The sequence below is a fragment of the Pelophylax lessonae genome, assembly GCF_965119305.1.
Source record: "Pelophylax lessonae genome assembly, chromosome: 7".
Classification (NCBI taxonomy): Eukaryota; Metazoa; Chordata; class Amphibia; order Anura; family Ranidae; genus Pelophylax; species Pelophylax lessonae.
Window position 1 is genome coordinate 155,374,900 of NC_138774.1, and position 15,635 is coordinate 155,390,534.

Below are 15,635 nucleotides of genomic sequence, written 5' to 3' on the forward strand. Positions count from 1 at the left end.
TATGGGTGAACGGTGATTGGCTGTGTGTAGCAGGCGCTTCTTTCCCTTTGTCAGCATGGAGGAGGTGAGAGTGTCTGATGTGGAGGTGTGTAACCTGGCGTACAGGGGGCAGCTGGAGCAGCTGAGGAGCATGGTGCTGGCAGACAAGTCCCTGACCTCCAGGACTGACCAGGTAAGGGTGCTTGGGAAATCTAGTTCCCTATCCCAGGACTATGTCCACTGAAAAGTACTGCTACCTGTGGCTGGGCAGTTGCTGTAGGACTGCAGGTGTCAGCGTTCCCTGTGAGCAGGAACTAGCACTGTCCTGTGTAGTACTGAGAGATGGGGAAGTCACAGAGGGGTGAATATGATTCTTGGATGTGAGCACTCTGTGCAGTGTTCTGTATGGGGCTGTTCTCCAGGAGGGGGGCTGTTGTTTCAAGATTTTGGGGACAGAACTCCATCACTAGAGTTGGGTGAACAGATCGGGCTGAGCAAAAGTTCAGCTGCACAGTGCATCCTAAGCCCAGACTGGGCAAAGCGAATAGCTGGTTAGGGAGTGGGGCCAGGAAGCCAGCCCCTGTGTCCCTAACAACCGATGAGTCATCAGCTGTCAGTGGGCTTCCCCGCTGACAGCTGAATAAAAAAAACTTTGCTGGTAAATAGTGAAAAAAAAAAAACCAACATGGGCTCTCCAACCTCCAGTCCATACCAGGCCCTTCGGGAATGGACGAGCGAGCACCCCCCTTCCTGATCCATACTAGGCCACATGCTATCAACATAGGGGGTTGGGTGCTTTGTGGCCCCCACCCTAAAGCACCTTGTTCTCATGTTGAATCGTGGGGTGTTTTTTTTTTTTTTTTTTTAGAAATTTCATTTTTGCAGCAGGTTCTATACACGGTACAGATGTGCCACTTTACAGACCGACTAAGGGGGGCTCCCAGGCATTATATTTTAAGGAATTTTTATTTTTTCATTAGAATTACTGCTTCTTTAAAATTGATAATTTAAAAAAAATATATGGATACATGTCCCCAGGACAGTACATGGTTCTCGTACCCTTTTTATGGCCAATTACTTGCATATAAGCCTTTAGAATGGGGACTTTGATTTCTCATGTTCTGCTCCCATAGGCTTCAATGGAGTTTTTGGTTTGGGGGAGAACTTTTCCCCTGTTCAGGAGTTCTGCTGCGGGGTGTTTGGCCCATCTTCATTCATCACAGCTCTTCATTGTTGCTGCACTACATTAAAGCAGTTGTAAACCTAAACCCATATTGCAGCTTACTAGTCCTTAGGTGTGGTGGCTGCATTTGTTTTCTCTTTAGTCTAATTTTCCTCTAGTGGTCTGGCTGGTAGCACACCACCTGTATTAGAGTGCCCCCACTCTGGATGAAAGGGAACAGGGGCAAATTTGGACAGCAACATTGTCAGTCTAGACAGAGGGTAGTGCTAGATGTTATTAGCATGTTTAAATACACTAACAAGTTGAAACTGCAGTGCAGCTAATACTTTATAATCAGTTACAGCCAACAGGTTTTTTCCCTTTTTTTTGGGATGACGTTTTTACGTAAAAGCTGATTACTGTAGGCACCCCTGGCAGTGGTAAATGGTTTATCTCTACCCTTGCTGCATCTGCTGGACAGCTTGGTCTGTTGAAAAACAACAGATCTACTAGCCAGATCACAAGGTGAAAATTAAAAGAAAAAGCTTTAAAAAAAAAAAGAAAACAAATGCAGCCATCACATCAAATAATTGGTAAGCTGCAATATAATTTTTGCTCTCAGGTTTAATACTGCTTTAACATGTCTGGCATTTTGAATCTGCTGTCAACAAATGGTAATTCCTGTATGTGTGAAACACAGCACATCACAATGCACAGCTGTGTATTAACAACTACTGTACTGGGGTGCCATGAATGTCATTGCAGGGCAACGCTTATATACCAATGGGTTAAAGGTGATCATCACCCTCACTTACAATCAGTCATTCCTCACCTACCCCCCTCCTGTCTGACATTAGGACATTTTTGTTACTTTATTGGGGGAACACATTGCAGCACTTTCTGGATTCCCATCTGAGCAACAATGATGTCATTGGCTGCCCGCAGAATCCTTAAATAATTATATTTCGCATCCCAGGAGGCCTCTGGGTACTCCACAATGCATGCACCTGCTAATAGTAGTTATACTGGAATATTCTTGTGCCAAAGAGCCTGCACAGAGCTTTACGTCAGATTGCAGGCATCCCTGGCAGTGCATAGGGGTTTACTGCACTTAGAGTTAAAGAGGTTGTAAACCCATATTACTTTTTTTTTTTCAACCTGAAAGAGAAACACATAATGAGCTAGTATGCATCGGGAGGGAGGACAGAATTGTGTTCCGCCTTTCTAACAGAAACTATATTCTTTTTTTATTTTTCGATTTTACATGTGACATTGAACAACTTGAGGTCAATAAATGTTTTAATGAAAGCTTTGTACTTGTACAGTTTGTAATTCTATATGTACATCGGGGAAGCCAGGTTTGACTATTATGTTTTCTGTGTTTATTTCAGGATGAAAGGACACCTTTGCACTGGGCATGCTCAGCAGGGCACACTGATATTGCTGAATATTTGCTCCTGCTTGGAGTGCCAGTTAATGGCAAAGATGATGTAAGTTGATGATTGCTTTATACTTAATATATAGAACTTTAATCTGATAAAATAGCGCTCAGGAGATGGAGGTGAGGGAAGATTAGATGTCAGTACGTTATTTAATGTTTACTACTAAAAATCTGCAGTGGGTATAGATTGCAGGCACACAGACCTGTAGCAGTCTAATACCCTGCATGTTACCTGTGCATCCTCAGCCGTTCTAGCAAGCAAGTCTCAGTCCATTCCAGGTAGCTTGCTGCTTTCTCCAAAGCCCTACATCTTTGCCTGCTATGATAATGCCCTGTCCTGTTGGGCAGCTGGAAAGTGGAAGGAGGCATAAAGGGGCCGTATGCTTGGCCTGTCAAATGGCTTGGAATTCAGCTGCGCTAGCAAGGGTTTTTTTTTTTTTAATGTAGAGTCCTCTTTCCCTTTTTATTTCTCATTCTGGTAGCAAAGGTAAAGAAGGGACATCTCCCAGTGGTTTCACAGAAGTTAGCGTGTCCTCCCTTGCAGTGGGTCTCCACCGGCTCCTAAGTAGTAAAAGCTCCTTTAGATCTAGGGGACAGAGACATTTTATATTAACATGATCCTCCACTCCCTTGGCAGATGACACTCGCCTATGCTCTGACAGTGGAGGATCGTGAAAGGATACTACAACCCCACTTAAAACAAGTTAATAGTACCTGTCTATCATTTAAGGATGTACTCCTATTATATTACACTTATACTAACCTGTGCCGACACTCCATTACACACACAGACACCTCTGCGGGGAGCAATGCAGGACTGAAGTCAAAACACAGACACAGAATAATGCATCAGTCGTATTTTATTTCCTGGTTCAGTATCTTAAATGCAATATATTATCAGGGAATGACCGAGCAATGTTCACAACATCACACCAATAGAAATGTCCATCCATATAAAGACCAACCTATTTCTTGTCACCAGTAAAGACAAACCTACTTTCATAGACTTGTTATGAACATGTTTTTTCGTCACCTTTTGTAACACCTAGTAGTAGGTCATGTACATCTCTTTAGAGTCTGTGTTTTTGTACAATTTCTCAAAGTTAAAGAAGCACTGTAAATTAAGTTATAGCAAAGGACAAACTGAAGCCAATATTTAAGGGGTTCATCTTTACAGATTGGGAAAGTAAAACTGCTTTTCCCAATACCCTAGACTTAAACAAAACCCCCCTGCAAGGTAGGATTTATATATTTTTTTTCCCTAGAGGAAAGCTTTAAAGCCCAACTTCCGCCAAACTTTTGAACAGAGTGAAAAGGGGTCTAAACCTCTGTCAGGTTTTTATTGCTGTCACTGGCTCCAATAGTGATTTGTTCCTTCATTCTATACCATTTGGCAGTAGGATGAGAAGTTGGGAGAACAGGAAGTTACTAGGACCCACTGTAAATATGTGCCATCACTCTCTGTCCTGGTGAAGCCTTGTAAAGTTATTTAGGGAGAATATTCCCAATGACGAACAATAGCCAGCAGTAAATATCTGACACTATATACAATATCTGTCCTTTTTCAAACTCTCCAAAAAAAAAAAATGTTTGACTAGAGATGGACTTCTAGATCCAAAATGAGAACTGTATTTCAGGCAACTTTTGATGTGGTGTTTTTCCACTTTTGTCCCAGGCAGGATGGACGCCTCTTCACATTGCTGCCTCCGCTGGCCGAACTGATATTGTTATAGCTTTGCTGGGAAAGGGAGCCCAAGTAAATGCCACCAATCAGGTTGGGTGCACACCTCTCCACTATGCAGCATCAAAGAACAAGCATGAGGTATCTGCAGCATTTTGACTTTTTTTATGTAGATATATAGTAATACAATATCATGTTGGTATTACATTTTTCTTCAACATTGACATGCTTCTCACATTCTTGATGTTGCGTATTCGCAGATTGCTCTTCTGCTTCTGGAAAACGGTGCTTCACCTGATGCCAGGGACAAGCTGGAGTCCACCCCACTTCACCGTGCAGCTTCCAAAGGCAACATAAAGATAGTCGAAATCCTCCTAAAACACAAAGCATCCACTAATATACAAGACACTGAGGGGAATACACCACTGTAAGTAACCTATCACACATTAGATCAAAAAGATAAATTAGAGCTGTTTTAGAGACTCCTATGTTTATTATTTAACTGAAACAATTTAAAAATGACGCACATGCTTGGTAAAGATCAGACTGTTTCTGCATGTCTTTCCGAAACGCAAAGGTGTAAATTGGAGCAAGTAGCAGAACTGCAAATAACAATTGTCACTGTTACTAGTGTTTTTATGTCAGCTCATAGTTGAACTGTCTAGCCATCAAATGGCTGCTGTCCTATTAAAAATAGAAAAGCAGATTCTTAAGGCACAAAAAAAAGAATTAAAATAGCAATTTTTTTTTACTCAATTTTATTAGTAAAAATCAGGCATTAGCATACACAACATTTTTTGAAAAGAGAAAGAGAAACAAATGTAATTATATGCGCAGAGACTTTTCCCCACAGACACCCCTGCACACGGGTGACACAACCAGCCCGCTCCTCCCCCTGACAGATACAGGAGCATCCCAAGGGATCAGAGGTTGACTCCAATACAGGCAAAGTTGGCTCTAGAGTGATACAAAAGATACTGGCTATCAGTCATAGGGACTATCAATACCAACATTTTAATAATGCCTGGTCATAATTACACAACCTAAAGTACTACCTCATAGATATGACATGGATGTCTCATGTCCACTAGAGGTGCCATGATGTTCATGGTCTGATCTTCCTACACCAAGGATCAACAGTTCTGTATAAATCGCACATATAAAAAAGACCAGAACATAAACCATTAGAATTTGAGTTAAGTTTCCCCATGTATGCACTAAGAATGCAGCAACCAAATATATTATCGACCAACCAATTTAACAAAGACCTATTGTATGATATTCTCAATATTTTAAAAAAATAAGGCAAAAGTGGTCCCAATGCCCTTACAAAGCCTCTCAACAGACAAAATTAGCATGATCCGAATATATACAGGCACACTCACAGCTTCGTAGTAGTAGTAGTAGCAGTCGTCCTGGCTGGTGGTGATGTGGCCCCTGTGCTGGGGTCTACATGTGTAGCCCCATATCCCCTTTCAATGCTCCAACTAAACATAATGAAAATGTCACTCCTGTTGGCATTTGAGGTGATGAGGGCACCTGCTACTTCCATATTCCTGGCCAGGAGGATGGCATAATGCATCCTTTTTGCAGGCATAGAGGGCACAAACCTTCCTATCCAATAGGGCCTCTCAATCCCCATTATGATAAAACGTGGAAGGTAGGGGCCTCACGGTTAACAGCACAGATGGATGGGCAGAGGGCACTCCCATTCCTCCAAAAGAGAAGAAATCCTAGCTTATACTGGGTCAGTAGGAGTAAAAAAGCCAGAGCTAGCCATACAATTAGTATTGGTATCTGTATGTCAGGTTTCATTTATAGCTTTAGTTAACCAAAAATAATATTTTAACTATGGGTGGATGCTAGTAATTGAATCTTCTATCAGTATCTTATATCCTTCTGGCAGAGTTTGAAAAAAAAAAAAACAGGCGACCAGAGCACCAAAATAAAAAAAAAAAGCAATTTGCATAATTTTCTTGTCATCTTTGTTGTTTTCAGTAGAAATGCATATCCTTTTTAGCTCCCAAATCGCGCTTGTTGTGCTTCTAAGTTTCCATTTCTGTCAGTACTGCTGTGGGGTTTACCACCTCCTGATGCAGTAGGGAAGTTTTGCTCTTTTTGCATTCTCCTTAATGTAAACTCGCACTTAGAGAAGCCACCTGCAATGGGGATCTTAAGTGAAGAAAGATCTCATCACTGAAGTCCCAAAAAGAAAAAAAAATTGGAAAGTGAAATAAACAACCAACTTCTAGCTGGAGGACACCCAGAGCGAAAGCCATAACACCTCTGTTCCCTTCTAATAACAGATATAGTTGTAGTACAGAGCAGGAGCCTGTACATAGAGGCGATCTCTATAAGTCTCCCTAGGTCCTGATAGCACAGGGGGAACATATAGCTCTGTTGGCACAGGGAGACCAGAGTACCAAAGTACCTGGAGGAAACCCACACAAGCACTGTGTCAGAAGATTTACAACTCCACAGAGGGATGGGTGATGTTTCCGTCAATGAACCTGATCGCCGTTCGTGCAGTGCAGATTCTCCTGGTAGCTGGAGTGCCTGGTTTCTGCGGGGTGGTGAGTCTGGTGGGGTCCTCTCCCTCTCTACTGAGGATCGATTGGTGCTCGTACACTTCAGCAACCGCGTACGAAAAGGTGCTGGTGGACGCACTGATTGTAGCTGTGTGTGAGACCTTAAAGATGGAGGGCACTGCTGAAGCTGCGGCAGAGGCGCAGATTCTCTTTGGCATTTACAAGCCATCCAGAGCATTCCCCTCCTATTTTGACAGAATTGTCACTAAATAGTGGGGACGACCAAAGCGTCCCCCTTGGGTTCCCTAAGCGATTTCACTGTCCGATACCCCTATGAGGAGTCCCTTCTTAAGAAGTGGAGTGTTTCACCGGTGGTGGACCCTCCGTTTTCCAGATTAAACAAGGCAACTATGATTCCGGTTGTAGAGTCCCCTGCCTTTTAAGGACCCAACTGCCAGGAAGGCGGAGGCTGTGGCCGGCAATATTCACCAATGCACTTGTGTCACAGACTCTGACCGAATGGGTTAGGCTTTTGCTCTGTGACCTGGAGGGGGAGTAGCACCCCCTGCCTTTGCTGAGCTGGCAAACTGCAGGCCCTGGACCAGCTGGTCTATCTGTGATGTTTCCTTGGATTCGGCTCCCCTAGTGGCTCAGCTCTCTTGTTTAGGCAGTGGTACTTTGGCGTGTCTTTTGACTCAAATGCTGGTCTGCAGACCAGGCTTCTAAAAAGGCCTTTGACTGATCTTCCCTTTCAAGGAGATTGCCTGTTTGGTGCTACCCTGGATGACATCATCAAAGGTCTAACAGGGGGAGGGGGGGGGAGTACTTTCTTCCGCAGGCTACTAAGGGAAAGGACCCTCGTCAAAGACGTGGGCCCTCCTTCTCTGTTCATAAGAAGTTGTTTCATCCCTCAGGGTCGACTGACAAGGGATCGGAGCCCTTCGGGGCCTCCTCTGGAGGATCCAACAAACTTGGTCTGGTAAGTCAAGAGCGGGCTTCTCCAGGCCCGCGGACAAGGCCCCTTCAGCATGAAGGTGCGCCCTCACCCGTATCTGGGGTGGGTGGACGTCTTCCTGGTTCCCGGACCCGTGGACTCCCCTGGTACAAGTCAGGTGGATCTGCGAGGTCATTCGCTCCAGCTACAAGATCAAGTTTCATTCTTGCCCTCCAGTAAGGTTCTTCCTTCCAACGTGCGACTGTCCCCTGTCTGCTTACAGGCCTTTTACTTTAAAGGGTGATGGTCCCAGTTCCAACTTCAGAATGATAGGGGTTTTAATCAAACCTATGTACAGTCCCCAGAAGAAAGGCAAGGTGCGTCCAATTCTGGACTTCAAGGCACTGAACTGATTTGTGCGGGTGCAGAAGTTCAAATTGGGGTCCGTTCGCATGGTGGTGGCGGCTTCTCTGCATCAGGGGGATTTTTCTTGCCTCCATGGAACAAAATAAGGTAATTTTGAAATTGATGGCAGCAAAACGTCTTAAAAAAAGTTGGGGAATGGCAACAAAAAGCGGACAAACTAAGTATTACTAACAAAAACAAAATTTCTCTTACGTCCTCCGACAGTCGCCGCCCCCTTCCAAGTCCTCACCAATGGGTATTGACCTTTGCTCCGTAGGAGTAGCTAGGCAACAAGAATTGTTAATACAAAAGCTTTTAGCATAGATACACCCCTAGGGGCTGTCCCCTCAGTCAATACCTCCCTGCACCAGCATTCCCAACTCAGTTTGATCTTGCCTAGCTTAGGAGTAGCTGGCTTTCCTGTGCTGGGGCTCAGTCTCAGCCTTCTACCCTTTTTATTTGATTTTATTTCAAGTATTTTTTCTCTTTTCTTTACTAGCTGTTATTTTGTCAGCCTTAGTTTAGGGATCTTCAAATGAAGAATCGTCATGCGGTGCTGCGTCTCGGACTGGCCGCCCTGGATCCCAGGGCTGGGAGCCAGATGGATCCCCAGCCTGCCATTGAGCGTTCAGCTTAGGTTTTACCCTGGCACATTGAACGACCCATCCCTGTTCGCTGCAGGGATGCTGCCTGTGAGGTGGCTACCTCACTGGACGCCATGGCTGCGGTCCACAAGCGTCCTGGCTGCGGCACTCCCTTTCTGCCTTGATAGCGGTTTGCCGCTGGAGACGGCTCCCCACGCCATCTGGTACGGTAAGCACCTTCTGTGTGGGGACCTTCTGTGTGGGTGTCAGTCTGTGGCTGTGTAGTACCCCCCCATGTCTGTGTAACTGCGGGCTCCCTGTCAGATCCCTGTGTGGCTGCACTGCCTGTGGGCTGCGAGGGGGGGCCATCCTGCTCTGCTGTGAATTATGCTCTGGGTGCAGTTTTGTGTGCAGACGTGTGTGTGTGCGGCGGTCGCTGCGGCGATCCGCCATTTTCTTTGCCTGAATACTGTGACCAGCCCTGTCCCTGTGCAGCGCCTTGTTTTGGCGCCATTCGCCACCATTTTGGCGGGCGGTGCTCGTCCGAGCACATGTCGGTGCCATTTTACTGTAGCCTTCTCCCCCAGCCGAGCGGCCATTTTGCCGGAGCCTTCATAGGCTATAGCAGTCAGCCAGCATTGCTTCACTTCCTCTTTCTCTGGGAACAGCGTTCGGTGGCAGCAGTCTGGTGTGCTCTCTCCAGGTTTTTACCTTCTTGTCCTGTCATTCCTTGCTCAGTGTTATCTATCCCTGCGGGGTCGGTGCATACAGCAGTGTGCGGTGGGCTGTGCTCGCCGTGGTATTAAAGGGCCAGTGCCTTTAGTACTTTTCTGTGCTGGGGCATGGATTCTCAGGATAGCAAGTTTCCCCCCGCCCTGGTGGGGGACCAGGGGGCTGCTGCACCCCCCGATGGGGCCGATCTGACCGCTGTAGTGGCTTCCTTAGTGTCTCAGGTGCAGATGCTGATGGCTGAACGATCCGCAAAAAGGGCCAGGGTGTACGTTTCCTCTGATTCAGAGGGCGATGTGGCTGCTGTGGCTGGGGTCCCGCTCATCTTTGGACCTTCTGGGGTCCGAGGGGGAGGCAGAGGTGGAGGGGGTTGATGTTTCTCCCCCTGGCTCGCCTGAAGAGCTTGCACTCATGAATGAGCTGATTGCTTCCATAAAGGATACCTTGCACCTGGAGGATGAGCCTACTCCTCCTGCTAGGGTGTCCTCTTTTGGAACGCAGAGGACTCGCAAATCAGCGCAGGTTTTTCCCTGTCCTGCTGAATTTCACCATACGGTTAATGAACAGTGGCGCAATTTATAGAAGCCCTTTACTGTGCCAAATAAGTTTAAACTGCTTTATCCGTTTGCGCCCTCCACCGACGAGCGTTGGTGTGTGGTGCCTCAGGTGGATCACGCGGTGGCCATTTTGAACAAGGCTACTGCGGTGCCTTCTGAGGATACCCCGGTTTTCCGGGACCCTACGGACAGGAGAATGGAGTCTCTTGCCCGTCATGCCTATATGGTGGCTAGTTCTATGCTGAAGCCTATTTTTGCTTCCATTATGGCGGCACAGGCTGTTGCAGATTGGACAAAGATGCTCAGGCGCACCTTAGTGGCTGATTCAGCTTCACCTACCACGTTGGCTATGGTGGACCAGATCCATCAGGGTGTCATGTACTTGTGTGATGCGGACTTGAATTTAGCTCCCTTGGCTGCGCGCCTGTCCAGCGTGGCGATACTGAACCATCGTCTGATTTGGCTGAAGAATTGGTCGGTCGACCAATCTTCTCGAAAGACACTGGCGGATTTTCCCTACGCGGGATCTCGCCTTTTTGGCGAGGCTTTGGATACCCTGATAAAAGGGGTTACGGGGGGCAAGAGGACTCTCCTGCCCCAGTCCCACAAGCAGAAGTCCTTCCGTGGTAAACGGAATTCCTTGTCTAGGCCCTCTCAGGGGTCCTTTCGTGCCTTTCGGTCGCAGTCCAAGGGCAAGCCCTTCAAAGGCCAAGGCTCCCAGAAGAAGCCGTGGGCGGGGAAGCAGAAGTCTGGCCAGTCCGGTTCAACTTCCTACACCACTTCCGCCTGAAGGGGCGCCCTCACCCTGTTTCTGGGGTGGGGGGACGTCTGCGCGGTTTCCTACAACCTTGGCTGGCCCGCATTCGGGACAGATGGGTTCAGGACATTGTTCGATCTGGTTACAAGATCGAATTTCTCTCTCGGCCGGCGGGCAGATTTTTTCCCTCAAATCTTCAGCTGTCTCCGGAGTGCTTGCAGGATCTGCACCTGGCGGTGCGGGACCTGCGGGCCTAGGGGGTGGTGGTCCCAGTGCCTCATCGGGACAGATTTGGGGGGTTTTACTCCAATCTGTTCACTGTGCCCAGAAAGGAGGGCAAGGTGCGTCCGATTCTGGACTTGAAAGCTCTGAACCACTTTGTGCGGGTTCGCAAGTTCCGCATGGAATCCCTACGCTCAGTGGTGGCTGCCCTGAGTCCAGGGGAATTCATGGCCTCTATCGATCTGAAGGATGCGTACCTACACATCCCCATTTTCGAGGGTCACCAGAGGTACCTTCGATTCGCCATTGCGGAGGATCACTACCAATTCGTGGCGTTACCTTTCGGTCTCGCTTCGGCTCCGCGGGTTTTTACCAAAGTGCTGGCGCCGGTTCTGGCCCTGTTGCGAGCACAGGGCATTGCTGTCTTGGGGTATCTGGACGATATCCTGATAAGGTCAAGCGCCAGTCAGAGTCTGGTGACCGACCTGTCCACCACGATGCGGACTCTGCAGGAGTTCGGTTGGACTATAAACGTTCCGAAGTCGACTCTGTGTCCTTCGGTTCGTCTTCCCTACCTGGGAATGATTCTGGACTCTGTCCAAGCGAAGGTCTTCCTGCCGGTAGACAAGCTTCGGACTCTTCAGGACGAGGTCAGGTCCCTCAGGGACAACCGGCACTCGTCTCTCCGGACATGCATGAGATGTCTAGGTTTAATGGTCTCGGCTTTCGAGGCGATCCCCTTTGCCCAGTTTCACACGCGGGGTCTCCAAGCGGAGATTCTTGCCGAGTGGGACGGGCGGCCGCAATCCCTGGATCTGCGGATCTCGTTGAGCCACAGCACCAGAAGGGATCTTCTGTGGTGGCTCCAGTCCCCGGCGGTGTCGGGAGGCAAGTCTTTTCGTCCATTATTGTGGATGGTGCTCACCACGGATGCCAGCCTGACGGGCTGGGGTGGTGTTCTGTCCGCCCAGGGAACTTGGTCGGGGGAGGAGTCCTCCCTTCCGATCAACATTCTGGAATTGAGGGCGATAAAGCTTTGCCTTCTGAGATGGACGGACCGGCTTCGGGGCCGTCCAGTTCGGGTTCAGACGGACAATGCCACTGCGGTGGCCTACATCAACCACCAAGGGGGCACCAGGAGTGCCCGAGCGGCTCGGGAAGTAGCCGACATTCTGTCTTGGGCCAAGACGCACGTCCCGGCGATAACGGCAGTTCACATTCCGGGGGTGGAGAACTGGCAGGCGGATTATCTGAGTCGCCAGACCCTGGACCAGGGAGAATGGTCCCTTCACCCGGATGTCTTCCAGATATTGTGCGCGAAGTGGGGTTCCCCAGATGTGGACCTGTTCGCGTCTCGTCTGAACAACAAGGTGGAAAGGTTCGTGGCAAGGACGGGCGATCCTCGGGCAGACGCCTCGGACGCGTTAGTGGCGCCCTGGCATCAGAATCGTCTGATGTATGCCTTTCCACCGATTCAGCTGCTGTCCAGGCTCCTTCGCAGGTTAGCCTCGGAACCACACACAGTGATTCTGGTGGTACCGGACTGGCCTCGCCGGTCTTGGTACGCAGACCTCGTAAATCTGGCAGTCGACGCTCCGTGGCGTCTGCCGCTTCGAGAAGACCTCCTGTCTCAAGGGCCGATATTCCATCCTGCTTTACAGTCGCTGGCTTTAACGGCCTGGCTGTTGAAAGCCAGGTCCTGAAGGATAGGGGTCTCTCCCCTGAGGTCATTCCCACTTTGATCAAGGCTAGAAAGGCCTCTTCGGGAAAAATTTACTACCGTACTTGGAAAGCGTATTTTGCTTGGTGTGAGTCCAGGGGGTACTCCCCTCGCTCATAATCGGTGTCGGCTTTCCTTCAAACAGGCGTGGACCAGCGTTTGGCATTGGCCACGATTAAGGGTCAGATTTCTGCGCTGGCCGTTCTCTTTCAACGCCCTGTGGCGTCTAATTCATTGGTTAGCACCTTTGTTCAGGGGGTGCGACATTTGGCCCCTCCTAGGAGGGAACCTTTGCCTCCATGGGACTTGAACTTAGTTCTGTCCGTGTTACAACAGGCTCCCTTTGAAAAGATCAGGGAGATCTCGTTGTCTCTGTTGTCCAAGAAGGTTGCCTTTTTGGTGGCGATCACTTCGGCTCGCAGGGTGTCGGAGCTGGCGGCTTTGTCCTGCAACTCTCCCTACCTGGTGATCCACAAGGATAAGGTGGTCCTGCGACTTAACCCATCTTTTCTTCCGAAAAGGATCTCGGAATTTCACCTAAATGAAGACATTGTCTTGCCTTCGCTCTGCGCGAAGCCTAAGCATCCGAAGGAGGTTGCCTTACATTCCTTGGATGTTGTCCGGGCGATCAGGGTTTACTTGTCGTCCACTAAATCTTTTCGCAAGTCGGATTCCCTCTTTGTCCTTCCTGAGGGACCTCGGAAGGGCATGGCGGCGTCGGCTGCGACCATCGCCAAATGGATCAGACAGATCATTGAGCAAGCCTATGCCTTGAAGGGGAAGGTTCCCCCCCTTCCCTGTGAAGGCGCACTCTACCAGATCTTTGAGTACGTCTTGGGCTTACCGTCCTCAGGCTTCTGTGGCCCAGGTGTGTAAGGCGGCGACTTGGTCGTCCGTTCACACCTTCTCAAACTTCTATAAGGTGGATGTTCAGGCATCGGCTGATGCCTCCCATGGCCGTAAAGTTCTCAGTGCGGCAGTTTCTTAGGGAACCTTGTTTTTGTGGGCCCTTAGTTATTGGGGTGTGTTTACCCCTGGGTTACTTGTTTTCCTGGGTTGTTGCTCCTGTTGAGCACGTTTTCCTGTTGCCCAGTTGGTTCTCTTACTGTGGTAAGGTTCCTTTCTCTGATGTGGGTACTGCGTTGCCTTTCTACGGTTGCGTCTCCCACCCCTCATGTCTACACTGCTTTGGGACGTCCCATTGGTGAGGACTTGGAAGGGGGCGGCGACTGTCGGAGGACGTAAGAGAAAACTGAATTTTTGTAAAATCTTACCGTAAAATTCCTTTCTCTGAGTCCTCCGACAGTCGCCGCCCCCGCCCCTCTTTTGGGGTTTTTGTGTACTCTTACTGCTATGCTACCAAACTGAGTTGGGAATGCTGGTACAGGGAGGTATTGACTGAGGGGACAGCCCCTAGGGGGTGTGTCTATGCTAAAAGCTTTTGTATTAACAATTCTTGTTGCCTAGCTACTCCTACGGAGCAAAGGTCAATACCCATTGGTGAGGACTTGGAAGGGGGCGGCGACTGTCGGAGGACTCGGAGAAAGGAATTTTACGGTAAGATTTTACAAAAATTCTGTTTTTTCAACTAATTAGGGGCGTAATAAATGTTTATCTAAACATGTAATAGATGAAATTTACAGTTGCATTTCACATATGGCTTTTGTGTGTTCTCTCCTTTAGTCATCTTGCCTGTGATGAAGAACGAGTGGAGGAAGCCAAACTCTTGGTTGGACATGGAGCGAGTATTTATATTGAAAATAAAGAGGAGAAGACACCATTACAAGTGGCTAGAGGAGGTCTGGGAGCATTGCTAAGGAGAATAGTAGAAGGGTAGTTATTTTTACTTTTAAATAGGACAACTTCAACCATGATTTGAAGACAAGTGTCATGTTAATATTAACGTGTGTGACACCTTCTAATGTTTAGACAAAATTTTAGCTATATTTGCTAGCTTTAAGGCTTTCTTATTGTCCCACAAATGTAAGCTCTCTGTAGAATGCTCTGTGTACCTGCATTAAGTAGTTATACATTTATGTCCTAATATCTGTCACAGTGATGCAACTGTCCCAGAAGCTATGTCAGTCATTACATGGTAGTAATAACCTCTAAAATAAATTTATCATACCCAGGGATGTCAGAACTGTGTATTGACTCTGTGTTTAGTAGCTTTTACCCAGAAACCATCAAAAAACCTATTGCTTGTTAAATATGACACTAGGCATTTTAAACACAAACCTATTGAAAAGAAAATGATTTGTAATGTACTGGTATTTGAGCAGTATAGGAATATATTTATTCTTGGAAGGAGCATTGTTCTAATTTATTTTCTATTGTTTAGTTTTGTTTAGCCCAGTTTATCCACCCTGTATTGCACAGACTCATTGTGGAGCTGTACGCCCTCTGGTATTCATACATGTTCTCTGAAAACCTGACCTGGACCAATGTTAAAGTTCCATTTGAAAATAAACCAAGATATTATTTAATTGGTTTGCCTTTTATTCCTGAAATATGAGTATGAATGAACTTACTAACTGATCTTTAAATGCTGATCTCAGAGGAAGAAAACACTTTACCCTTGTATTGGGTCCCCCTCTGCCTTGCAAGAATTAAAGCGACTCTTTAGTGTATTTTTCATCTTTCCAGCTATTAAATCCTCTGCCCTTGTTTTTTTAACTTTGGATAGTAAAAAAGTTTTTTCTGCCAGTAAATACCTTGTACAGCCCACTTCCTCATTCTTGTCTGGTAATTTGACTAGGCTAATGACCTCATTCACAGCTCTCTTTCTCACTCTTGTGAGAGTTTGCCAGCAAGAGAGGGGGAAGGAGTCATAGGACAGCCAGTAAGAGCTACAGAGCTGGAGGGGGATGGATGAGGGAGGCAACTGCAGAGAGTATTCATCTACAGGAGAAATGTGCAGGCAAGCAGTGGTGTGA

General features: G+C 47.5%; 1 protein-coding gene across 1 annotated transcript; it reads left to right on the forward strand.

Moving 5' to 3' along the window:
• The first annotated feature begins 14 nt into the window (after nucleotides 1–14).
• PSMD10 (proteasome 26S subunit, non-ATPase 10) lies at nucleotides 15–14,579 on the forward strand. Its single transcript, XM_082264277.1, has 5 exons — nucleotides 15–172; nucleotides 2,533–2,631; nucleotides 4,258–4,404; nucleotides 4,524–4,690; nucleotides 14,383–14,579. The coding sequence occupies exons 1-5, from the start codon at nucleotides 56–58 to the stop codon at nucleotides 14,534–14,536; spliced, it is 684 nt and encodes a 227-aa protein (XP_082120403.1). The 5' UTR covers nucleotides 15–55; the 3' UTR covers nucleotides 14,537–14,579.
• Nucleotides 14,580–15,635: the final 1,056 nt, after the last annotated feature.